Source organism: Leopardus geoffroyi, chromosome A2, assembly GCF_018350155.1.
Source record: "Leopardus geoffroyi isolate Oge1 chromosome A2, O.geoffroyi_Oge1_pat1.0, whole genome shotgun sequence".
Taxonomy (NCBI): Eukaryota; Metazoa; Chordata; class Mammalia; order Carnivora; family Felidae; genus Leopardus; species Leopardus geoffroyi.
Window position 1 is genome coordinate 158,515,438 of NC_059331.1, and position 27,423 is coordinate 158,542,860.

At 41.4% G+C, this 27,423-nt stretch overlaps 1 protein-coding gene across 12 annotated transcripts in view; it reads right to left on the reverse strand.

Moving 5' to 3' along the window:
* The window catches only part of TPK1 (thiamin pyrophosphokinase 1), a 359,845-nt gene that overhangs the window by 120,980 nt on the left and 211,442 nt on the right, over positions 1-27,423 (reverse strand). For 10 of the 12 annotated variants that reach the window (XM_045496016.1, XM_045496020.1, XM_045496026.1 and 7 more), the window contains one exon: positions 16,098-16,244. The exons of the other annotated variants lie outside the window; for them this stretch is intronic. In XM_045496016.1, coding sequence (XP_045351972.1) covers positions 16,098-16,244 — 147 coding nt within the window. The remainder of the gene's footprint in view (positions 1-16,097; positions 16,245-27,423) is intronic. 12 annotated transcript variants of the gene reach the window in all.

Here is a 27,423-nt window from a genome sequence, read left to right on the forward strand (position 1 = left end):
AGAATATTCTTCTTCTTCTTTGATAAGAAAACTGATTGTGTCCATTCATTTTTATTTAAAAACACATACACTCTACAAAAGTCGGCAGTGAAGCCTATTGCTCTGTTATAAAGAGTGATGTGATATTTATAGGTTATGTTTAATGAGTTTATCTATAAATTGTTTCTTCTACACCGAATGGCATCGTGTCAAGGTCACGAATCATGTAACTGGAAACGGTCATGGAGTGAAGAAAACTCAAGGGTCAATCTGACACAGATTTGGAATGTGGCTTTTCTGTTAAGGAGTGGAATATAACCCTTGGAAGTCAGTTCATCTTTTTAAGACCCAGTTTTTCATCTTGAAAATTGGGTCATATTGTCTCCACCTCATAAGGTGTTTTGAGAAGAAAATAGGTCTTAAGTGGGAATCACCTGAGGAACACTCCCTAAATATACATAATCACGACTCAAAGAACTACCTTGTCTGAACTTCTAGCATGTTCTTTCAAAAAGCTGAACATGGATAAATGATGGTACATTTAGATACATCCACACAATATTGTACTAACCAGTCATAACAAAGGTAGGAGGATGATTTCTATTGCTGAATATGGTGGTTTTCAAAATATATTATTAGGTGAAAAAAGGAGATTGAGACAGATGTATACACTATGCCAAATTTCATATAAAAAGGGGGAAGTGAGAAAATGTGTACAGATCTGCCTTGTTTTGCCTTTTTTTTTTTTTTTTTTTTTTTTTTTGTAATAATCTAGAAGATTCTGAAGGAGGGTAGTGGTGGTGAGGGAGACTGGAATAAACACAAGACCTCTCCTGAGGTTATCTTTTTATCAAGCTTTGCCTTTGGACTACGTAACCGTTGTAAAATATTTAAATAATTAAAAGATAAAGTCTTATAACTTCAAATAAACTACAACAAATGAGCCTAAGAGTATATTAAATTAGTAGCATAACCACAGGAAGAAAAATATTTAATATTTAAAGTGAGAAATTTTAGATACAGTGCTCTGACTGGGATATAATTTAAAGACAGACCTACAAAGAAATCTTAAATTTCGCTCACTAGGTTCACTATTAATAGTAATGTGGGAACTATAAATTTGAAACTAGCTACTATATATCATAGTATAATACAAGCATGACATTTCAAGCCAGGATTATGAGGGGATTAAAGAAATAAAAATATAAAGTAAAAGCAGTTTAAAAACTATGTGTTAGGGGCGCCTGGGTGGCGCAGTCGGTTAAGCGTCCAACTTCAGCCAGGTCACGATCTCGCGGTCCGTGAGTTCGAGCCCCGCGTCGGGCTCTGGGCTGATGGCTCAGAGCCTGGAGCCTGTTTCCGATTCTGTGTCTCCCTCTCTCTCTGCCCGTCTCCCGTTCATGCTCTGTCTCTCTCTGTCCCAAAAATAAATAAACGTTGAAAAAAAAAAATTTTAAAAAATAAAAATAAAAAAATAAAAACTATGTGTTAAAACTGAATTCAAAATATCAAAGTGACCTCGTGATTTATACTATACACACATACACATACCTTTCTGTGTTTTTTTTTAAATGTGTATTTTTTATTTTGAGAGAGAGAAAGGACACGAGACGGGAGGGGCAGAGGCAGAGAATCCCAAGTAAGTTCCACACTGTCAGTGCAGAACCTGATGCAGGGCTCAAACCCACGAACTGGGAGATCATGACCTGAGCTGAAATCAAGGGCTGATACTCAACCAACTGAGCTATCCAAGTGCCCCCTTTTTGTTGTTCTAGTTCTGTTCACTGAAAAAGTCTAACCACAGTAGCAATGGGCACACGTATGACCTAGATCCTGGTTTCTAAATATCATCCCCCATGCTGAAGTATTTACCATAATGTGATAGGACATTTGCAACTTACTTTCAAATGGTTACCAAAAGAAAAAAAAAAGAAAAGAGTCTATACACAGAGTATACAGGCTAAGATGCTTAAAAATTTAAAAATAGTTGGAATATGTTCATCATACTAGTCTTTCAAATTTTCTGTAAATAGGACTATTTCCATAATAAAAAAAAAAAAGTTGACTGAGGAGAAAAATAAAGCTATGCAGGTGATTTCAGTGCATATTCCTCAATGAGCCACTCTCGATACACAGAAAATGCTTGAGGATGGTTACTTCTCCTTCATTCTTTTGGAGACCTCACTATGGATTCAATGACATTCAGGGAGTAGGCACGGATTCTAACAGAGAACTCTAAAGCAAATGGCACACAAGTAGGATTCAGAAAGTTCCTAGACTATTCATGGATGTACCACAGAACTCAATATTGTTCTATGCATAGTTTCCTCATCTGAGAAGCAGAAACAATGAATGTGAGCGTTCTGCTTACAAGGACTGCTGGAGAGTCCAGTAAGAGCATGAAGACAGTATTTCATAAATGTAAAGGGCAGTATAACTCTACAGATATATTTTATGTTTTTAATGTTTTACTTATTTTTGGGGGGGGGGGACAGAGAGAGAGGGAGACAAAGAACCCAAAGCAGGCTCTAGGCTCCAAGCTGTCGAGCCTGATGTGGGGCTCGAACCCACAAACCACGAGATCATGACCTGAGCCAAAGTCGGACTCTTAACTGACTAGAGCCATCCAGACTCCCCTATAGATATTAAAATAGAATTTTCCAAACTTTCAGGATCAGAGGCTATTTTATGAGTCACACATGGCTCCCAAGAGATTTCAGTGGTATAGTAACCATCAGTATGTCTTCGATACTTAGATTATCCTAAACTACTAGGTATCACATTAGTAGTCCCAGTCTGCTTCAGAAGGCAATATGGGATCGGGCCATCTTTAGTCTTATTCTCTGTCAAGTTTAACCCTCTCTCTCAGTCTATAGATCATCGTAGGTTACACTCTGCTTTGCTAACTTGGTTCCTAACTCTGATGCATGTTTATATATATCACTTAAACCATTCCATACGCATCTAAGTCAAATGTAATTCTGGTCATGACAAAGTGATGAACAACTAAGTGGAGCTTTTATTTATTTTTTTTTTATTTTTTTTTTTAAACGTTTATTTATTTTTGGGACAGAGAGAGACAGAGCATGAACGGGGGAGGGGCAGAGAGAGAGGGAGACACAGAATCGGAAACAGGCTCCAGGCTCCGAGCCATCAGCCCAGAGCCCGACGCGGGGCTCGAACTCATGGACCGCGAGATCATGACCTGGCTGAAGTCGGACGCTTAACCGACTGCGCCACCCAGGCGCCCCCTAAGTGGAGCTTTTAAAAGACAAAGGTTTATATAGGACAGGGTTTTTCAAAAGGAGAGGGAGGGAAGGAGCGGGGGGGAGAGAGAGGGGGAGAGAGAGAGAGAGAGAGAGAGGGAGAGAGAGAGAGAGGGAGGGAGGGAGAGAGAGAGAGAGAGGGAGGGAGGGAGGGAGGGAGAAAAAAAAATAGAAAAGAAATCCTGGTCAGTTGACCCGAGAGACAGAATACTTACTTTCCTTCCTCTCAGTAAGACAGGTTTACAAGTGCTGAGATTTTTGATGTGTCTATGCATGCACATGGATGTTACATGCAGTGTGTGTGTGTGTGTGTGTGTGTGTGCTCGCGTGTGCACGTGCGTGCGTTTGTGTAAGAGGGCAAGGGACCTTACACCATTCCATGGAAGAGGGCAAGGGACCTTACACCATTCCATGGAAGACCTTCGTAAGATCCAGGATGAATGTGCAATTTAAATAAGTCCCCTCAAATCCCAGCCCTCCTAGCTGAACTTTATTTGGAAACGTTTCCCACTTTTTCTTCATTTTCAGTTTTGACCACTTTTGGAACAAAGGAGATCAAAATGCTCCCAAATTCAGGGGGAAAAAAGCCTTAATGGGATAAGAAGTAATACAACCCAGCTGGAGCTGTACAAAGCCCTTTATATAGAAACTTTCACTCGTGCCAATCTTCCTCCCAGAGGCTCATTTCATTTCCCTGCTGGTAACACTCAAATCGCTTCACAGTTCATTGATACCGCATTGGCAACCTTTTGTTTTCAATCAAAGGAAGATGCTGAAGCAATGCTCAATTGAACTAAGTATACATGACACAATGTACTCGTGTCCTTGCCACAGAGGACCGTGGAAGGGGAGATAAAGGAAACCAGGACACCTTGCGTCCAATATTCCATTACTTTACCTACAATTGGATTATGATAAATTACGATGACAGAGCTCAGACAAACGCTGATGCGGTCTTTTCTATTGTTTTACCCACACACGGCACTCTTATGGATTGCATCAAGTCTCCAAAAATGATTCTCTGTCACCCATGGTTGAAAATGAAAAGGCCAATGTTCAAATGAGTTTTTAAACAGTTTCCCCAGAGACCGAATTTGCTATTTCCTCCCGTGCTCCTTTGGAATCACTGAGGGATCAACCGTAGGTTTTTGCTGATGGGCATCTTTCTATAACCCCCTCCCCCCACTCCCCAGAGTGAAACACTACTCTAAGGTCAAAGAACTTGAAAGCTGTATGGGCATCAGGCTGCTACTTCATGCCTTTCCCTTTGAGACTTCACCGTATATCCAGGTTGCCTTGAAACCTACCACCCTTGCCACCATCATCCTCATCCATGTGCTCAAGGGTAGAAATGCACCTGTAGCCTCTCAAAGCATCAATCATTCCCCCAAATGAGCTTCCAACCAACTAGGAAGAAAGTACATGTCAATAGGGAAGTAAGCGGACTCAGTCACAGCCTAGGATGCCCAGCCACGTGTATTTTACAAGAGGAGGGGATTATGAATACTGTTGATACTGGGAGTGGCACATTTCTATGTATTTGGATTTGGCTAGCATCAGATGAACTAGGTGTGGTCGTTATTTCATCCTGGATCATAAAAATGCAATTGTAAATTTTTTAAGGTTTAGAAAATGAGAGAAGTTATAACTTAGTAAATTCTGTTTTATGGATAGACTGTTTAGGGCCTGTAGGAGAAAAAAAGTCTTTAAAAAGCAATGAAAATGACCCAGATGAGGGGAGCGCATGAAGGCTTACTTGGAAATTCTGTGTAGGAGTCAGAAAATTTGAGTAGGGCTTTAAGTGCGTGACTTAAAGATCATGTTTGGCACAGGAAAACAGTGGTTGTGGTCAGTTTCCCTAGGTTGTATAACACTGAGAAGACGACAGACCAGAAAGAGGGACACTGATAGGTCAAACTCAAAGCTTCCTACTTGGGCTCAGACCAAGGTGCCCACACAGAGGAGGAGGGGAAGGGCGCCCCAAGACTGCAGAGCTGGGGACGGGCCAGGAAGAGAAGACGGACCTGAAATAGGTTGAAAAGTACTTCGCCAGCACAGAGTGATACAATCAGGGTCCGTCAATGTGCCAGCCATCTTATACAGCATGGTGGCTGCACCTGGGCTCATACCTGGAAACAAACGTTATCATCCCCAACATGCACGTTCTGGTTTTGTTTAACTTGGAAAAGGCCTCACGAGAGGCATTTTCGTCCCCCAAATGCAACTGCTCTGAGTGAACAGTGAAGAAGGGTAAAAACACAAGAGCAATGTGTTTCTACCTCCCTTCCTTCCCACTTAGTAGTCAACTCATGGTAATCTGGCTTCTACCTCTATTTTGCCACGAAACCTGCCTGATTAAGTTTCTTCTCGGCTGTCAAACTTATTACTATATCTTTTATATTCTCAACACCTTAGGTGGTCATTCCCTTGTCTCTTGAAACTCTAAACTACCTTGGTCTCAATGATACGACTCTTTCAGTTCTCCTCCTTCTTTTCTTGTAAGGTATTCTGTCTCTTCTCTAGGGCTCTGTCATGGCTCTTTTCACTCCATACCTTCTTCCAGGGTGTAAGGGTCCACACCTGACTTTTTAGTTACCATGAATATGTTGATGATTCTCAAGGTGTATCACTAGGCCAGGCTATATGTATGTGTGTGTGTATTTGTATAAATTGAGTAGAATCGTGTGTGTGTGTGTGTGTGTGTGTGTGTGTACACACACAGAGAGGAAGAGGGAGGGAGGAAGAAAGAATTGCCTAAAGGGAGATATATTTTATAGATATCGATGTATCTATATCAAGGCACTTCTACACAGTTTCAAAGACAGATCAATCTCTTTATGTCCCCACGTCGGCTGACCAGCTTCCCGTCTTCACCTGTTCTTCTCATATTCTCAGTTTCAAAGAAAGACAGCAACCAGTTGCCTAATCCAGAATCCTAGTCATTACACTGATTCCTCCCTCTGTGTTCCTCCAAAGGAGGCTTTGGACCACACATCCCAAGAAACTCCATCAGCAAAGCAAAGTTGATTTATGCACCATGTCTGTTTTGGATTTCAGAGTTGAATGACCTCCATCCCTTCCCTAACCAACTTATCCTCCATATTGCTACCAAACTAAACTTTCTAACTGGCAATCTAATGCCATTCCCCTAATAAAAAGGCTTAATATTCTGAGCTTTGCCATCAGTATAAAGAGCATCTTCTTGAGAATGCAAACAAGTCCCTCGTGGTCTACACCTTTCTTACCTCTAGATGCATCTCGTATGGCTCCCCAGGATCCAGCAACGCGGTGTTCCCCCAAATGTGCCAAATTCTCTCAGGCTGCCTTGCACATGACATTAATCCCTTTATTCATCTCTTTGCCTACCTCTCCATCAGATATTACCTCCCCTGGAAAACTATCTACATGATCAACTTGTCCCCAACCTGTCCCCAATCTGGATGAGATGCTTTTTCCATGTCATCCCCACAGCAGTGTTTTGTTGTTTTTTTTTTTTTCAATTAAAAAAAATTTTTTTGGAGGGGGAGGGCAGAAAGAGATGAGAATCTTAAGAAGGCTGCATGCCTAGCGCAGAGCCCGATGGAGGGCTTGATGGCACGACCGTGAGGTCACAACCTGAGCCGAAATCAAGAGTTGGATGCTTAAATAACTGAGCCACCCAGGCGACCCATATTACATTTCACTTTTTTTTTTTTAACTCAGTGTTTTCTTCTAACAGATTTCTGAATCTTGCAGTTTATACTGCTGGCTTTTCTGCTGAACCGTGAGCAGTAGAACAGAAGCAAGGGGTTTTATTTTATTTTTTAATTTTTTTTTCAACGTTTATTTATTTTTGGGACAGAGAGAGACAGAGCATGAACGGGGGAGGGGCAGAGAGAGAGGGAGACACAGAATCGGAAACCGGCTCCAGGCTCTGAGCCATCAGCCCAGAGCCTGACGCGGGGCTCGAACTCACGGACCGCGAGATCGTGACCTGGCTGAAGTCGGACGCTTAACCGACTGCGCCACCCAGGCGCCCCAGAAGCAAGGGGTTTTAATTCCACACTGTCGGTGCCCACCACAGTGTCCACTACCTAATGGTGTTTGAAGAATGTTTGCTGTTCAAATATTCTATGCTACAAATCAACAAAACAGAGCACAACACCTGCGAATTAACTCGTTATGAATGTGTGGTTTAACTCCTCAGTTACATAAAATAAGCTTAACTAAACAGGGATAAAACCACAGAGGAAATATTTCTATGGCAATCTAAAGAGGACATCAGGGCGCTCAGAAAAATGAGAACTGTATAGCTCTAGAATTTTTTGGTCTTAGTGCACATTAAAATGTCATGTTTTCGTAATGACATAATAAGGCTAACCCAGTGTTCTGAACAGGATCGGTTTTTGGTTTATAATTTTAAACAATGTGGAGGGGCAGAAGAAAAGCACACAGAGGAGAAGAGAAGAGAAGGAGAGAATGGGCCCTAGAAAGCCAGGCAAGGTCTGAAGCGAGGGAAAAGAGGAGGATGCTCCGGGAAGATGTGTGTCTGTCTGCTTTCCACATGGAGAAGGTGCCGCCTGCCACAGCAGAGCAGACAAGGCAGGGAAAACGAGTGAGTAATGCAAGGACACGGTTCGAAGGTATCGAGTGTTTAGGTCAGACGCTGAGTGGCAGAACTTTCCCAGAAAAGCAAGCTTAGGCGGTCGGAAGGCAGAGGAAGGAACGGGTGTTGGCAATTTGCCTCATGGAAGAGGAACTAGAGGGCTCAATGTGGCAGCCCGTCTGTAGAAAGGAAATGCCTGGTGGCCCTTTTCAGACCACTGCTGCCTGAGATGCATTTTCAGGATCATTTTTCCTTCAAAGAAACGCTGTGTATGACCTTGGGCAAATCACTTAAAGTCCTTGCAATTACTCATCCATAAAACGATCTTCATGGTTTTATACTATTTACGCTAATATTTAATGGTTCTATGCTACCATATAGTTTATATTCTGAGAATCACTTCTCTGGTGTTAACACTGACGAGACGATCCTGGACATGTGTACATGTGGGTGGACATCCCACACCCTCAAGTCCTCAGCAGAAACCACCATGCATGGCAAAGTCACATCACGGATATCCAGCTTCCATCAGACTCTTAACATATTTCTATCCTATTCATTACCAGCACTGCAAACGTCTAATGTATAAAATGTCAGAAATTTAAACAGCAAGTGATTGTTCTAGTGGGAGAAAAAACCAGCAGCAGTAAACATGATGGAGATCATGAGGAAGAAATATTTACAACATATTTAGAAGTCGGCTCTGTAACACCATTCCCCGGCATCAGATACTGGAATCCTGACTAGGAATCACCGAACAAGGTTTAGGATAATGTATAAGGCACGCCTTATTAACTCTTGGACATCTCATTTCTTGGTCATAAATCCTATTAACTTGTATTACCAACTGCCATAAAACTTGCAGATAAAAGATAATTTATGCTCAGTGTACAGAAGCTAATGTTTCTGTACTCCTGAGAAGCACAGGACCAGAAAATGAGAAAGTATGTATGAGAAACCCGGAACCATCCACACTGCGTGGTTAGCGTGACAAAGATGGCTGGGAGCACCCAACTGTCTTCATAAGGAATATAGTCTCGCTAGTAATTGGTATCAGTGGCGTTTCATGTAGAAAATGTCTCTCACTGATTTCATAAAACCTTCTGCTCGTAAAAGGTCGTGATGCCTTATTAAGAAGATATTTTTGGAAGTAAAAGAGGAATGCTTACTTTTAAGGGAGGAGCCACTATGCATTCTATTTTTAATTTTCTATTTAAAAACTGGCAGACTGAACATTCCTTCAAAGTAAATGCTCCCTACTGAGGCTTTCACTCATGATGACACTTTGACCCACAGCAAGTGAGGTATGTCAAAACATAATATAAAAGACATTATATGTTTAAAAATCAACCAGCTAAAAAATTTCAAACATTTGCCCATATATATAAATATCGACATAAAGATCTGGAACTACACTATTGTCTCCTTGTTTTAAAATTCAATTTGTAGGGGCGCCTGGGTGGCGCAGTCGGTTGAGCGTCCGACTTCAGCCAGGTCACGATCTCGCTGTCCGTGAGTTCGAGCCCCGCGTCAGGCTCTGGGCTGATGGCTCAGAGCCTGGAGCCTGTTTCCGATTCTGTGTCTCCCTCTCTCTCTGCCCCTCCCCCGTTCATGCTCTGTCTCTCTCTGTCCCAAAAAATAAATAAACGTTGAAAAAAAAAAAAATTAAAAAAAAAAAAATTCAATTTGTAGTCAGCAAAATGAGTCAGAGAAAGGGGACTCAAAAGAGAATGCAGACCAAAGACTTCAGGCTGGACCAACCCCGACAACCCTAAGGCAACTGCTCCTGGACACACAGGTCAGCCCCTAAAAACCATGAATGGAGGATGCTTACTTATTTATATAACAGTCTCGAGAGTCTCACACGTAGATTATTACAGAAATGCTAAGATGATTTGAGGGTTGGGGTGGCTTTTTAATAAAGATCAAAAAAGGCATGTTTTAGTCCCATGGTCTAGGGCTATCCTAGCCACTTAACAGACACAGATGAGGGGTACCTGGGGGGCTCAGTCAGTTAAGCATCTGACTTAGGCTCAGGGAATGATCTCAAGGTTCATGAGTTCAAGCCCCACATTGGGCTCTGTGCTGACAGCTCAGAGCCTGGAGCCTACTTCAGATTCTGTGTCCCATTCTCTCTCTCTCTCTGCCCTTCCCCCACCCACACTCAGTCACTCTCTCTCAAAAACAGACATTAAAAAAAACCACACAGATGAGTTCTCTTAGCCTAGCACAGCACCAAAACAAGTATCAAAAAAAAAAAAAACAGTTCCCATGTCTCATGTCTCCTATTATCTTCAATGTCAGACAATCTATAGTTATAGAATCAATTCTAGAAAACACTGCTCTGAAAAATAATACTCATAATAATTAACACTTACATTGAATTTTTACCATTTTTGATGTATTTTAGCAAAGCTCAAAGGTAATCTTAATCTTCTTAAATGATAAAAATTCTTGTTGTATGTAGATTTTGTCATACTTGAAGAAAATTCAGTTATTTTTAATTTAGGGGTACAACGTGGGATATACCCTTAAAGTGTACCTCAAATTTATCTTATTGAAAATAATGTTGTGGATAATACATACATACACACACACACACACACACACACACAGCCATATATACACACATCAACTGGCCACTCAGTAAAACACTGTTTATGGATAATCACCAGCCTATGAACTGTAACTTGTTGTAAGAGTTCACTATTTGTTGGGGTGCCTGGGTGGCTCAGTCGGTTAAGCATCCGACTTTGGCTCAGGTCATGATCTCATAGTTCTTGAGTTCGAGCCCCACGATGGACTCTGTGCTGACAGCTCAGAGCCCAGAGCCTGGTTCAATTCTGTTTCTCTCTCTCTCTGCCCCTGCCCCCCAACCCCACTGCTCATGCTCTCTCGCTCTCTCTCTCTCTCTCTCCCTTAAAAATAAGTAGACATTAAAAAAGAAAGTTTTTAAAAAGAGCTTGCTATTTGCATGTTAGTCCACTAGCCCCAAGAAAGAAGAAATGTAATGTAGTAGAAAGCATAGAGTCCTATCTGTCCTGCTTTCCTTGTGGTATTGTTATGAAGCTCAAATTAGATGCTTCCTGTAAAAGCCCCAAAGTTAACTTCCTTTTCAAAAACAGCTATTTGTTGACTTTCAATTAAAAAAATACATTAAAAAAATTTTAACCATTCTTTATTTGGCACTGAAGCATACTGGATTGATTTTCTTGGGCCCTAGTTCCACAATATTTGAAAACAGTTTCAATTTCAAGTTATGAGGTTTCTTCTGTCCATCGTGATGATGATTATGATCAATCCTGTTAACGAACAGTAACTGTAGACATCGTTTAATTGTTTTTAATGTTTATTTATTTTTGAGACAGGGAGAGACAGAGCATGAACAGGGGAGGGTCAGAGAGAGAAGGAGATACAGAATCCGAAGCAGGCTCCAGGCTCTGAGCTGTCAGCACAGAGCCTGACGTGGGGCTCAAACTCACAGACTGTGAGATCATGACCTGAGCTGAAGTTGGCTAAGTAACCGACGAAGCCACCGAGGCGCCCCTAGTTTTTCAATTTTTCTTAAATGTTTATTTAGTTTTGAAAGAGAGAGAGAGAAAGAGACAGAGCTCAAGTCAGGGAGGGATCATGGATACAATATATATACAATATATACAATACAACTTAAGATTGGTTCATATCCTAAATCCTCAAACACACTCATTTTGACTTTTGCATTTATATCACTAAATTGTCTTAGTGGTCTCTTCCTAAAAGCAACTGAAAAGCAGGAACCTAGTATGTATCTCTGGGAAGATTTCTCTGGAACTGAGTGCCAAACAGGAGCAAAGCCAGGACTGGTAAAGCAACAGGAGAAGTCTACGCTAAATACCATCACCCCTCTACATGACAGGGGGTGTGATCATGCAGAGCTTTGTGCCCCACACTATGTAATAATTACTTTCTTAGGAGAGGCAAATGAGACACAATTACAATGACCAGAAAGAATCCAGAAGGCATTGTTTTGGGGCACGTAGGCTATACAGGTACACTTGCAATGATAATTATGTTTGGAGAACTGAGGATTCTGTTTTCATTTTATTTTATTTTTTTAATGTTTATTTATTTTTGAGAGAAAGAGTGAGACAGACAGAGCAAAAGTGAGGAAGGGGCAGAGAGAGAGAGAGGGAAACACAGGATCCAAAGCAGGCTCCAGGCTCTGAGCTGTCAGCACAGAGCCTGATGTGGGGCTTGAACTTACAGACCGTGAGATCATGACCTGAGCCACAGCTGGACGTTCAACTGACTGAGCCACCCAGGTGCCCCAGGAGGATTCTGTTTTAACAACTAATCAAAGTTTAACATATGGTATAAATGAGAAAAAAATTATACTCCTAGAAATGATCTAAGGTCACGATTCCAGACTTTTCATCCCCAACTTCAGTTGCTGGCGGTTTGAGAGAGACCGCGCTCTGTGCTCACAAAGCGATTCCTTTCCCCGACCACCGCCTTCCTTTCCCAGAAGGCCTTGCAGTGGGCCGGGGAGTGTCACTGTATTCCCACCAAAGGTGATATAAACATGGCCAGGCCTGGCCTTTAAAAACATGCAGTGCCACTTTCTAGCAATCTTTTCCTCCAGATGCTGCAATTTCTTCCAGTTGGCTTAGATATAAAATGGAGGAAGCCGCCGAAACCAGACCAGATACTGATGAGAAAAAAAACTTTAAAAACTCAATCTCGGTTAAACCTCTGAGATTGGGAGTTAATTATTCCTGCAACACAGGCAGGGTAAGACCTGCCTTACAGAGACACTATGATAAATTAGCATCCTGACCAACTTAAAGCAATAAAAAGTGCTAGAAAAAAATTAAAAAGAATCTTTTAAAATGCATCAAACATCTGTGTTTTTTTTCTTTTGTTTTAAGAATACTCAGAAGCCAAAAACTAAGGTTGGACTGAAAACAACATCTAACTTTCACCTCTGAAATACTTGGTGTTTACCAAAGCAGATGAACTTGAGCTTTGGTTTCCAAGACATCCAAGTACAGAAAGTCATCAGGAGACAAAGCCCAAGGCCTGCCCAAGGTGTGAGTGCAGGAGAGTGCACCAGATAAGGCAGAGACTCTCAGTGTAAGATGAATATAAATAACACTTGCACCGGACCGCCAGGAAAACCCTGACCAAACCCAGGCACCCTGAAGCTGAGAAGAGGGAGCAAGTCCCTGTAACCGGAAGTCAAACTCGCGACATACTGCCTTCAGAATTCACACCACCTAGATGATCAAAAAGTCTCCAGCAAGATGTCCTGAGTTGTTAATGCCTGTGAATAACTGGGTTGGGAGTCTGCTCTAAACTCCCCCTTGGACTCACTTTTTTTTTTTTTTTAATTTTTTTTTCAACGTTTATTTATTTTTGGGACAGAGAGAGACAGAGCATGAACGGGGGAGGGGCAGAGAGAGAGGGAGACACAGAATTGGAAACAGGCTCCAGGCTCTGAGCCATCAGCCCAGAGCCCGACACGGGGCTCGAACTCACGGACCGCGAGATCGTGACCTGGCTGAAGTCGGACGCTTAACCGACTGCGCCACCCAGGCGCCCCTGGACTCACTTTTAACTCACACTTCAAACAATTCCCACAGGAAAGTTCCCAGAAATATAAGGTCATCGCCAAAATTCACAACACACAGAAGGAATCGAGTTGACAAAATACAGAAGCAAAAATGAATACAAAAGACAGCGGGCTTACAAAGAACTACAGGTACTAGAATTATTCTTGACCATAAAATAAGTATGACAATTATGTTTTAAGAAAGAATCTTGAAACAGTGACGAGAGGACAGGCATACAAGAAAGAAGAATCATGGCAGGAATTTTAAACACCGTGCATGGTTTTAGCAGCAAAACAGACATGGCTGAAGCAGAAGGGTGATGTGGAACACAGGTGAAGAGCTTCCGAGTGAAGCCCAGAGAGGTTACGGCATAGAAAATATGAAAGAGAAGTGCTGAGATGGACATGATACAATTAGAGCATCTTAGGTACAGTTAAGCAGAGTTACAGAGGAAGGGAGAAGGAGAATAGGGCAGAGACAATATTGAAAAGATAATGGCTGAGAGTTTCCCAAACAGATGACAGACAGCATCTGCAGAGGGCGGAAATCCAAGGAATCTCAAGCTGAACGCATTTTAGGAAGTCCAAAATCATACACATTCCAGTGATAGTAGGGAATACCAGAAACACTGAAAAGCTCTTAAGAGCAAAAGTCATTTTTCAGATATGATTTTTTTCTACCAGTTAATCTTCCAATTTTATTTTTTAATTTGCTTTTTAATTTTAGTACAGTGTCAACTAACTTGTAATCTATTAACTAGAATATCTACATACAGCCAAGTTACGGTTGACTACTTTAGCCATCAAATCATCAATATAGTATATATAATGTAATAAAGCTCAATGATTCACAATGGTAGAAACTTTAACCCTTCAGAAACTGTTAGGAAATTATAGGTATTTAACAAATACACAATTAGAAATCTAAGAGGCATATCTGCTCACATCATACCACTAAGTGAAATCTATTAATGACTTCCCATAACCTCTAGCGAAAAAGTCCACACTCCACTGTGTAGAATTCAAGGCTCTTCACAATCAAAGTAGTTTTTAGTCTTATCTTCTAGCATCTTCCACACTGCTGTGCAGAATTACCTGCAGATCCTACAATGTACCTTATGCCTCCACCTTTCTTTAGTGGCTCCTTTCTGCCTTAAATCACTTTCTCATCATCTCCCATAGCAAACATCCACTCATCCTGGAGGATTCTGCTGCACTGTAACCTCAAGAGAATGTATGTTCCACGAAAACAAGGGATTTTTGTCTCTTTAGTTGGCTTCTGTATCCCTGGTAAGTGCCTGGCACATAGCAGGTACCCAATAAGTATTTGTTGAGTTAACGGAGTGAATAAAATGTGAGTGCCCCTGGGTGGACTTCCCTTACTGCACGTATGATCAAATTATATAATCTTTCAACTTCGTGCTTTACATCTTATGTTTTTATTAATGACTTCTTCACTGGACATGTGCTAGAGAGCAAAGATCATGTCAGTATTTTCTTTGAATCCTCAACTGCCTAGCACTGCAATAAACAGGCACTCCCGGGGCACCTGGGTGGCTCCGTCGGTTGAGCGTCCGACTTCAGCTCAGGTCATGATCTCACAGTTTATGGGTTCGAACCCCGCATCAGGCTCTGTGCTGACAGCTCAGAGCCCGGAGCCTGCTTCGGATTCTGTGTCTCCCTCTCTCTCTCTCTCTCTCTCTCTGCCCCTCCCCTGCTTGTGCTCTGTCTCTGTCTCTCGAAAATAAATAAATGTTAAAAAAAGATTAAAAAAAAAAGCAGGCACTTCATAAACTGTTCGTTGACTAAATCCATGGAGAGTATGGAGTTTGAAAACTGAATTCTTCAGCTCCTTTTCCACACCTCTTAGGAAGTTTTCCAGAGAACAACAAAGCTAGGCAATACAAAGAGCCAGAAAAAGAAATGCAAAGCTGGCTGAACAGCAGGGAGTGTGCCTGATACCCACTATATTAACCAAACAACAATTTCTAGGTAACGGCATGCTGCAGAGGGAGACTGGCAGATGGGGCAGGAGCAACGCTGTAAGCAGCACATGACAGTGAGAGGCAAGGAAGAACACCAACTGTCCACTCTTTTAAAAACATTACCAAACGATTACTTTTCTAGAGGAGCCCACTGATCAACCTTATAAAACTGGTTTATTTAATAAGGATTCTGTTCTCAGCACTGGATCGATAGAAAATCTCCATGATATTTATCAGGGAAGTGAATGACATTAATCATTAGAAATATCTTCTGAAGCAGTGAAATTAATAAGCAGGCAACTTATGAAGAGTAAAAGCTAAAGGTTTTTTTTTTTTTAGTGCTTAACAAAATCAAATCCAGTTTCCAGTTATAACGACAGCACTGAAAATACATGAGAATTCCGTTTGAAATATTTGCCAAGCTTTGGGCTTCCTCTGTTGAGATGTTTCTCAAGTGGCATTCACATTCAGCTGCTCAAAATGTAAAAGGGCTAAATTTAATTCTTTGTCAATTTAATGAAAAGTTATGCAATTTTTTTTTCGGGGCATGATAAAATGAAGCAAACATGGTCAACTTCCCTCAGGTGTCAAATTCAAAGACACACGCTAGGCTCATGTTTCGTTCTAGTCTACTCAAATGTTAGAAGTTTTATGGAAGCAATGTGCTGACATTATACTTATTCTTCACTTACTGGTTGGAGCAGGTAGATGAGAGATTCCTCTTGGATTATTATGATCGGCACAGGAGTGATGCAAGTAACTTGGAACAGGGTGCTTACAGATGCCATGATCTGGTCAAAACGCCCACCGAGACCTCCCAAGGTCACAATTACATCTACCTAAGCAAAGCGAAGCAAAAGGGAGAGTCACGTATTTAAAGAGTTTTCAATAACTGAATAGTATCTAGTAACTAAAAAGAGCTCTCAATCAACTGTATTTTACTTGATAAGCCATAAAGAAATGGTAGATATCATTTCTGTTGTTCAGATGAAGGATTAAAGCTACTTGTGCATAGTCACATAATTGGTGGGTGGCGGTCCCATTTTGAGACCAACTCTTTTTGGCTTTTTCCCATCTGCCTGTTCACTCGAAAAACTAGGCAGTCCTTTCTTTACAACTCTGTTCACGTGTTTCTTCCATGTGGAATCTTCTCTGGTTTCACCATTGGTGGAATCCCGTCGTGAACCTGTGGCGTCTTCCCTGGTAACACACGGCTCATGACAGACACCACGCCTGTTTCACAGGTTTGTCACACCATTAGAATCCAAGTGTCTTGAGGATGGGTATCATCTTTTTACTGAACCTAGCAATGTTGCCTAAACTCTCAGTACTTCATTTTTATGGTCACATGGAAAAGTTGGATGGTGTTTGCCACCTGATAAGGTTGCTGTGGGGTTTGATGAAATAATTAAAAGAATTAAGTGTAAAGCATCTAGAACCTGTTCGTGACATAGCGATTGCTTAAAAAATATTAGCTACTGGGGTGCCCGGGTGGCTCAGTCTGTTGAGTGTCCTACTCTTGATTTCGGCTCAGGTCAGAATCTCATGGTTTGTGGGATTGAGCCTCATGTCGGTGCAGAGCCTGCTTGCAGAGTATTAGCTACTCTTCTATTGTCTTTATCATTTTTGGTATTATTACAGTTATATTAACATTTTTGTGATTGTTACCTGTAGTTTGATGTTATTTTTTCACTTAACGTTTTCAAGATAGCATTTCCTGTAACTAAAGTGTAATTCATTTAAATGGTCCCCTTTCGTTGAAAATATATTTCCAGGATATTTGTATATAAAATTACCATGCTGCTTTCCTTCTATGTAAGACTAAAGGTGAAAACGGGCTGCAAAGAATGAGAGGGGTGGAGTAACCTTCTCCTGCACAGAGCAGGTACCAAAAGGCTCCCGGAGAACAGAGCTGGAGGCACTGTCTCTTCCCTTGACCCTACTTGCCTTCTTGCGATCATCCTAACCTTATAATGCATCAACATAGTCAAAGTTGGTATATTCATCATGGAAGAGGAAGTATGAAAGAACTTAAAATATTGTAAGAAAACCTTACAAGCAATAAAAACTGACTATAATAATCACTCTATCTGGAATAAAACAGAAATCGTTGAAAAATAGGGAGTACTGGGGGGCACTGGGATGGCTCAGTCAATTTAAGCATCTGACTTCAGCTTGGGTCATGATCTCACAGTTCGTGGGTTTGAGCCCTGAGTTGGGTTCTGTGCTGACAGCTCGGAGTATGGAGCCTGCTTTGGATTCTGTGTTTCCCTCTCTCTCTGCCCCTCCCCTGCTCATGCTCTGTCTCTCTTGTTCTCAAAAACAAATAAACATTAAAAAAAATTTTTTTAATTAAAAATATTGGGAGTATTGGTTTTCAGGTTTTTACAATAGCTCATGAGAAAAAGGCTTAAATAACATTTCGTCAGAGGGACGCCATGATTTTATTTTTATTTGTTTATTTTAAAATTTATTTACTTTGAGAAAGAGCACATATGAGTGAGAGAAGGGGGAGAGAGACACAGAGAGAGAAAACTCCCCAAGCAGGTTCTGCGCGGTCAGTGCAGAGCCAAAAGTGGGGCTCGAACTCAAGAACCTGAGATCATGACCTGAGGCAAAATCAAGAGTTGGACACTCAACCAACTGGGCCACCCAGGTGCCCCAAGACACCATGATTTTAAAAGAATAGTATGTTAACCAAGCACCAATATGACCTGTATGGTTCTTAGAGGAACAATAAGTGGTCTAAAGTCCACGAAGCCAAAGGCTGTGTCCTCTGGTTCCAATGTGACAGCCCGGGTAACAATGCCTAACACAAGACAGCAAAGTGTTTGATGAATAAGTAAGTGGAGACACTGTAAGAAAGGACACATCCACCTAAGAAAGAAACAGATTCACTGCCATACTGTGAGAACATGTAAATCAGAATGCGGTCCCACAAAAGCACAAAAGGAAAATTACATACAAGAGCCAAGACATTTGAAATGAATTTTCTATTTCTGACTTTACCGGAGTGGAGGAAGAACGGGAATTTTTACTTTAGATAAGGTGGCTTCATGCTCAAGTCAGCATATTTTAAGACAAGCGTACCACCCACGTGTAGGACCTAATAACTAGTTTTGGAGATCTTTCAAGAACTCAAAGAATTAGAGTTGGGGTCCAGGAAGACCATGGATCCTGGGAAACATGTATTACTCTGAATACAAAGGCAAAGACAGGGACATGCGCTCACCTTCAGAGGCAGGGGGTCACTGGTAAGCAACCAGGCATAGACCTGCCAAGGAGACAGCTTCTGTTTAGAGTATCGAGTCAGGTCAATGGCTTCTAATTGTAACCAGGAGGCCTTCCTAGTACTTACATACTTAGTAAGACCAGTGAAGAAAGGCCCAGAAATCACATATGACCTCAAGAAACTAAAGAGAATTTGTTTGAAACGGAAGAAAAAGACATGAAAAGGAGTTACATGTGAAATATAGACAAAGCACGAAGGCTCCAGTGAAAAGCACATGGCATATTCCTATGCACATAATCCTAAATTCACATCAGAAGCAAGGCCTGGTGAGAGTTTATTCCCTATGCAGATTCTGGAATCCCTTTTTTAGGTTCTCAATTTTTCATTACCATACTCTAAGCCTTGAGGGATCCCACAACCTTTAAGGCTGAAATTTAATCCCCATCTTCTACACTGGGGTATCATGATGAATAAGCAGTATCTGTAGATCAGTGATTGAATTTTTCAGAATAAAGAAGCCGCAAGATTACTTCTCATCACTACTCATTCTCCCTACAGGAAGTATTTAGCAAGACTGATTAAAAACATTAGAGGTTCAATGCAGGCTGCAGGCTGGGTGGGGGAGGGTTCTGGCTCTGGCTGTAAGTAGGGCATCTGATACTCACAGAGATAGGAGGGAGACAGACACCAGCCCTGCACGCTTACCTAGGTTTTAAGAGGCCAGACTTCTGTCTTTAGGACTACAATGCCACTGGGAAAGCATTCAATCTGAAATGGACTGTTTACAGACTGCCAGGGTGCCTTTTCTCTGTGGATCCAAAGCCTTGTGTTTATTTCTAGTATCACCCAGTGTATTGTAAATTTTTAAAACTTTTGATTTCCTGAGGTCTCCACCTTCTTACTAGACAGGCTGTGAGACCTGGCCCCGGCAACCAGGTGCACAGAGTGATAAGGCTAGTCCCTGTCACAAGTTCCCCCTGCTTGCCCTCCCGTGATGGCGACCTAGTGACATTCGAACACGCCAATGAAACTGACTCACTCTTTTGCTTGTGTACCCAACCCCGACCCCCTAGTAAGCCACTTCCTATGGACCCTCGCTCTATCCTCCGGCTCCTGGACCTGTTTGATTGAGCCTGCTCACTCGGCACTCCTCCCATGTGGACCCCTGCATGGCACGCCCCTTCCTCTCCAGGGTCTGTAAGTATAATAACCTTTCAACTCCACATGCTTCTCTGCGTCTGGATCAGATGGATCACCAACACTCCAGACTTCAGTAACGTAATTATCCTTTACAACACACCCAGTGCACTTGATTATAACCGTTGATACACTGCAGTAGCTCTCCTCCTAGAGGAGGCTCATGTATCCCAGATGCCAGCCGCAGTGTTTGCAACAGAGTAGACAACAAGTAATTACTGAGCTTCCCTTAAGCAGATAAAGGCTTTGGGAAAAACTGAATAAATAACCAGAGAGGCAAAAAGCTAATGAGGCTAAGTTAACATCATCTAACTCCTATAAAATAGTACTTTCCTACTTAGCAAGTGTTCAAATAGTCCTCGGCTTTTGAAAAGAGTTAACTTATTTCGTATTTGCTACTACTTCTGGTAATATTTACTCATCATCTACCACGTGTTAAGTACCATAATAAACATTCAGGACATTATCAGTAAAGGAGACAAAAACCCCTGCCTTCATGGAGTTCACATTCAGGTGGAAGATAATACGCAACTGACTGACATACATAGTCAGTCTATTAGTTAGGATGTGAAATGGTGGTGAAATTGGAGAATAACAGAGCAGGAGAAAGGAGACCAAAAATGACAGGTTGGGAGGATGCTTCGTCTTTAAGTAGGAGCTGGAGCAGACTGTGTTGCACAAGTGGTAAGAGTAGCACAAAGACCCAAAAGAGAAGAGAGAAGAGGGAGGTGGCCGTGTGCATGGATACCTGGGGCAGGATTCTCCAGACAGCAGGCTTTACTAAGGCCATGGAGCAGCAACGTGGCCCCAGGCATTTTCAAAGACTATCAGAGGGCTAGCTGCTAAAATTAAATGAGAAATTAGGAGAAATCAGAGTAAAACCTAAGTGTCGGATTCGCAGAGACTCGTTAAGACATTCTTAAGCCCCTGACGCTTACTGGCATTAAAGGGGGAGCTATTTTGCGCAGAGGAATGACATGATCCATGTATTCCCAAAGTCAGTATGTATCCAGAATTTCTCCTCTTCTCAACGCTTACAACCTCATCACAAGTACGGCTCAAGCCACCAAAATCGTCAGAGGGGGTAAGCCACCATTAGACGGCCCTCGAAATACTACAAGCCTGCAACGTCAGGTTATCACATTCTTCTGCTCAAAATCCTCCAATGGTTTTACAGTATTTTCCATTAGGATCTATAAAGCCCTGCCCTATCTGAGATCCAGCTGTCTCTCTGATCTTACCCTCTACCTCTCTTCCCTTCTTCCTCTCTTCTCCAGCCTACTTCTTTCCTGTTTCTGGAGTACACCAGAGTCGCTATTACTCCAAGGACTTTGCATTTGTAGTGTTTTTTTTTTTTTTCCTAGAATGCATTAGCCCCAAATACTCACTCGGCTAACTCATTTACTTTCTTCACTAGCTATCCTTTTAAAAATTCCCCACCCCCATGCCAACGGTTCATATCCCCATTTCCTGACTTACATTTTCTCCTTGGCAGCTCTTATTATCCAATACCATGGTAAATATCTTACTAATTTAGCCTGTCCTATTATCTGTCACGCCAAGAGGACTAAAAGCAACATGACGGCAGAGATTTTCTATCTCTGCCACTCAGAATGAAGCATGGCACGTAAGAGGTGTCCAGTAAATATTTTTTGAATACATGGAGGACTGAAACAGGATGGAAGGAGAGTAAAAGAGCATGACCAATGAATGGATCAGAGTGCTGGTGGAATCGATGAACTGCTGGAGTCCAGGAACAAGAAAGGTAGTCGAAGGGACAAAATAGAGATGAGGGAGGGTTTATAAAAATTTGGTATTAACAAAGTGTAGGTATTGTCATAGTTAAAAAAAATAAATAAGATAGTCAGACGGGATACATTTAAGGAAACAAGAGGTCTGTGTACTGGAAGGTTCATTCAAGTATATATGGAATTTACCATGAATTGAGACAATATTGTTGGAAAAAATATTGGTGACCTAGATGTTAACTTGATCAAGACATGAAGGGAAATGACCAGGACTGCCACAACGAGGACCACAGCAGTGAGTAATGAGGGTGATAAAATCTGATGCCATGAGGTTGAGAACTAGAGTTTTTAGGGCAAAAGAGGAATGGAATACAACAAGCACTGTCCAACGTGGATATAAGCGGAGACGCACGGGCAGCTGTAAATGCTCTCACAGCTACATTTTTAAGAGTTTTTTAAAAAAAGAGGTAAAATTAATTTTAAAATAGATTTTAATGCAATATATCTAAAATATCATTATAAAATGGTAAAAACACTGAGGGGGCACTTGGGTAGCTCAGTCAACTGAGTGTCCACCTTCGGCTCAGGTCATGATCTCGCCGTTTTTGAGTCCACGCCCCATATCAGCCTCACTGCTGTCAGCAGCCCAGAGCCCGCTTCAGATCTTCTGTCCCTCTCTCTCTGCCCCTCCCCTGCTCTCTCAAAAATAAACAAAACATTAAAAAAAAAAAAAAAAACACTGTGTTAGGAAAACTGATCAACGCAGGAGAATAAAATTGAACCCCTATCTTATATCTCTCACAAAAATTAACTCAAAATAAAGTGAAGACTTAAATGTAAGACTTGAAACTATAAAATCCCTAGAAGAAAACATAGGAAAAAAGACCCTTGATGTTGGTGTTGTCAACTGTTTTTTAGACAGGGCACTAAAAGCCCAAGCAAAAAAAGCAAAAATAAGTGGGGTTACATCAAACTAAAAAGCTTCTGCAGAGCAAAATAAACAATTCACAAGAGGAAAAGGCAACATAAAGAAGAAAATATTTGCAATTCATCTTATCTGATGAGAAATGAAGATCCAAAATATATAAGGAACTCATAACTCAATAACAAAAAAAACCCAAAAAACCTGATTAAAAAATAGGCAGAGGAGCTGACTAGCCATATTCTAAAGACATACACACGGCCAACAGGTACATGAAAAGATGCCAAATTAGTTCTCATTATACATCCAAAAAGAATGAAATCAGGATCTTGAAGAGGTATCTGCATTCCTATGTTCATTGCAGCATTATTCACAATTGCTGAGGTAAAGAAACAACTAAGTATCCAATGAATGAATAAAGACACACACTCACACACACACACACACACACACACACACACACACACACACACAGAATGGAGTATTATTCAGCCACAGAAAAAAGGAAATCCTACCAGTAAGAATTACACGGGTGGACCGTGAAAGCATTATGTTAAATGAAGTAAGTCAGACTCAGAAAGACAAATACTACACGATCTCATTCGTATGTGGAATCTAAAAAAAGTCAAACTCCTGGAAACAGAGAGTACAGTGTTGGTTGCCAGGGGCTGGTGGCGGGGAAATGAAAGATGTTGGTCACAGGGCACAAACTTCCAGTTATCAGATGAGTAAGTTCTGGGGATCTACTGTACCGCATGGTGACTGAAGTTACCAATATTGTACTATATACTTGAGAGCTGTGAAGAGAGTAAGCCTTAAATGTTCTCACCATATGAAAAACTCAAAACAAAATAAGAGGTAATTATGTGGGGTGATGGAGGTGTTAGCCAACTCTACCATGCTAGTCATTTTCTACTACATGTGTGTCAAAATCATGCTGTACACCTTAAACTTATACATTATTATATGTCAGTTATATCTCAATAAAGCTGGTAAAAATAACAAAATTTTTCACATTTTTTTCCATACTTGGTCTCCAAAATCCTGAATGTATTTCACACTGATAACACATGTCAATTTGAATCAGCTACGTTTCAAGTACTCAAGTGACTAGTGGTTAGAGTTTTGGACAGCACAAATCTAAAAACAGCAAAAAGCAGGGAGGACAGCTACCGCTACTTCCAGAGCCCATTCTAGAAAAAGTAGTGGGAGAAACCAAACAAAAGCACTGCTGTGGCTGCGGAGAATTGCGGTCCTCGGGGAAAAGCCCAGTTTGTGATGGAGTTAGTTATAAAGACATAGCGAATATAGGAGATTTTAGTTAGTGAGGATAGACCATGAATTTCAGAGGGCACTAGCAGGCAGGGCATACAGAGTCTAGGGCCAGACATTTAGTTTATTTTGTTTTGTTTTTTTTTTTTTTTCAACGTTTATTTATTTTTGGGACAGAGAGAGACAGAGCATGAACCGGGGAGGGGCAGAGAGAGAGGGAGACACAGAATCGGAAACAGGCTCCAGGCTCTGAGCCATCAGCCCAGAGCCTGATGCGGGGCTCGAACTCACTGACCGCGAGATCGTGACCTGGCTGAAGTCGGACGCTTAACCGACTGCGCCACCCAGGCGCCCCCCAGACATTTAGTTTTGAATATGCCTCCTATTCTCTAACGAATGGCAGCCAGTCCCAGAGGCTGACATGTTTTCTACTGGTTGTGATGTACCAAGGATCCAATAGTTGTAATTCTAAACAAGCGCTGTCACAGTCTTATTAGCAAGGGAGAGTGGTGTGAAATAGGGTTGCCTTTGGCCTTTCATATGCAATCATGTCTAGCAAAAGGAACTGTGAAACCCTGGACTACTATATTGCAGATCTGGCCATAGTGTGGTATATTATTTTAAAAGCCAGGAAACCACATACAACTTACGAAACCTCCTTGTGATGTAGTGGCTCATCTATAAAGGTAAAGGGATAGACCAGATTCGTGGAACATATTTTTCAAGATTCCTTTCACTTCCAACAGCCCACATAAGGTTCTCTGACTTCCACCATAACTGGTTAAATCATAACTGTATCTATTTTGTTTAGAAAATAAATGAACACCTTAGCTTTGCGTGATTTGCCTTAATAGAATCATGACAAGACTGGGTGAGAGGCAGAGAAGAACTAAAAGGAAAAGCAACGTCATTTTCCTTTTATAACTTTAAAAACCTTTCAGTAAATAAACACTATGTTTTATCCATTTGTCCTCAAAAAATCTTAGATACAGCACACATGAAGTCCATAGCAGAGACAGTGGCTGTCAGCATATTTTAATTACATTCACTTTTCATAAATTGAATTCTAGAGTTGCACAAATGGACAATTTCTTTACGGCTCTCCCTGATTATATAGGGTGTCCTTACAATTTAACACACAAACTGAGACACTGTTGAAAGCAAAAAGGGGACCATATAAGTAATTACACCAAGAATACACTCATAAACCAAGACGTGTTTACCCTACTGTTTGAGAATTACAACAAACATTAGCATAGCCAACTTAACAAAAGTAAACACTAGGGACTCAAAAAACATAGACGTGAATATTAAGCTTCTGTTCCCTTTCAAAGATCTGTACTGTACTACAGTTAGGCTTGAATAGAATGATGAGATTCTTTGGTCCAACTGTCTGATACTTTAAAGATGGAAAATCCAACACAGGCCATGAAGGAAAAAGTTGGATAAAGATAGAGCGAAAGCAATAAAGTGACCCAAAAAATCATCAATGCCAAAATGTTTTCATAGGCCTATAAAATAACTCCAGTGATCGATAAAAAGTACAGCGAGACACCAAGGAAATTAAAGACCACAGATCTTATGGTATACGGAGATACTGTACTCACAAACATAGAATATACTTAGCTGAATGGAGGCTCATGAAAATACTACTACAGGGATCCCATTTAAATTTCAACAAGGCTCACTGAGTCATGGTTTTAAATTTTTTTTTTTCAACGTTTATTTATTTTTGGGACAGAGAGAGACAGAGCATGAACGGGGGAAGGGCAGAGAGAGAGGGAGACACAGAATCGGAAACAGGCTCCAGGCTCTGAGCCATCAGCCCAGAGCCTGACGCGGGGCTCGAACTCACGGACCGCGAGATCGTGACCTGGCTGAAGTCGGACGCTTAACCGACTGCGCCACCCAGGCGCCCCAGTCATGGTTTAATGTAAGCCTGTTGGGAGTCAGAAAGAAATAATGTCGCTTCCAATGGCGAGACCATGAGTTTTCCGTTCACAGATGAGAGGTCTAAGAAAATTCCGGGTAAAGTGTGTGATTCGTGTAAACACTTTTCAAAGGATGCCTACTTCCACTTTCTAAAAAAAAAAAAAAAAAGAATTTGTTTGAACAGAGTATCATTTCCAATTTTGTCAAATTGCGAATATGCTCTTATTAAGAAATGTCATAAAAATCAGGCACCTGGGTGGCTCAGCCGGTTAAGTGTCCAGCTCTTGATTTCAGCTCAGGTAGTGATCTCACAGTTTGTGGGTTCAAGTCCCGCATCAGGCTCTGCTCTGACAGTGTGAAGCCTGCTTGGGATTCTCTCTCTCTCTCTGCCCCTCTCCTGCTCACACACACACACTCTTTCTCTCTCAAAATAAATAAATAAACTTAAAAAAATGTATTAAAAAAAGGAAATGTCATCAACATGTTTATACAAAACTTGTTTTTGAACATCTCATTTTAGAGAAAAGTTTTTTAAAAAGGGAGGAGAAAAACATAGATTTATATCACTGAAAATTGATCAGTGTATCCAAGCTTGTCTGCATTTGAGGGAAAAACTACGGAGGCAGTGAGAAGGATGCATGTAATAAGACTCCTGAGCTACAACCCACAATCCCCTGCTACAAGTTTCAGCGTAAAAACCCTGGCAGTGCACACACTCATTGACCATGGCGACCTATGCCTTGCTGGAGAGCTCAGCACAGGGGACTCCAACGTCTCGTGCAGACTGGAAGGAACTCTTGCTGGTGGAGCTCTTGGACACACTGGCTGTAAGTGAGCAATGGAGGCGCCCAGGAGAGATTGATCCATCCCAGGAAAGGGAAGGGGAAGGGGAAGGGGAAGGGGAACGGTGTGTGTGTGTGTGTGTGTGTGTATGCGCACGCGCGGTCTCCTCCCCTACTAGTTCGTTCTCTGTTGGCTTGTGTGTGTGATTAGTACTTGCACTGTTGTCTACCCTTTGACATCCCAAACCTACGAGTTTCACCCTTAACCTTCAACACTCAGAATGGAACCCTCCCCTCACTCTGGCTAGCCCCTCATCTGTCTTGCCCAAGGACAGTGGACACTGGAGAAGGTTCACTCCCAACAGGCTCCTCGTGGGTCCCATCAGACTTCAATTACAGCATCACTGACAACATATCAGGATAATCTGCTTAACTAAAATAACTATTCTGAAGGCTGCACAGTATTAGAGTTAGAAACTACACCTCATTTAGTTTGCATTTTTCAACATGTAATACTTAATAGAAGGGCTGGATATATATAACGGACTTTGGTTAGCCGAATGGTTACAGTTTTTAAGCTGTAACTCTTTGGCAAACAATTCCAAATCATTATCCAGTATCCACCTTGTCTATTTTTATGGCCCCTATTCCTTTCTCAAATTCTTGATGGGGAAAATGACTAAAGAGTTATTGTTCAAAGCATCCTTTAATTGGTTCTATTATTACTGTCACTGTCATCTCTGTCCTTTAATTCAGCTTGCACACAACCACTACTCTATTTTTCTAAATTATCTTATGGCTTTTTCCGTTCAAAAGTTTTTAATGGATTACCATTACCCAGGGATCAAAATTCAGATTCCTTATCTAGAGACTAAAGATTCTCCATGTTGATCACAAGCCATCTTTGTAACTGTAAATGTAATCTGACGATTT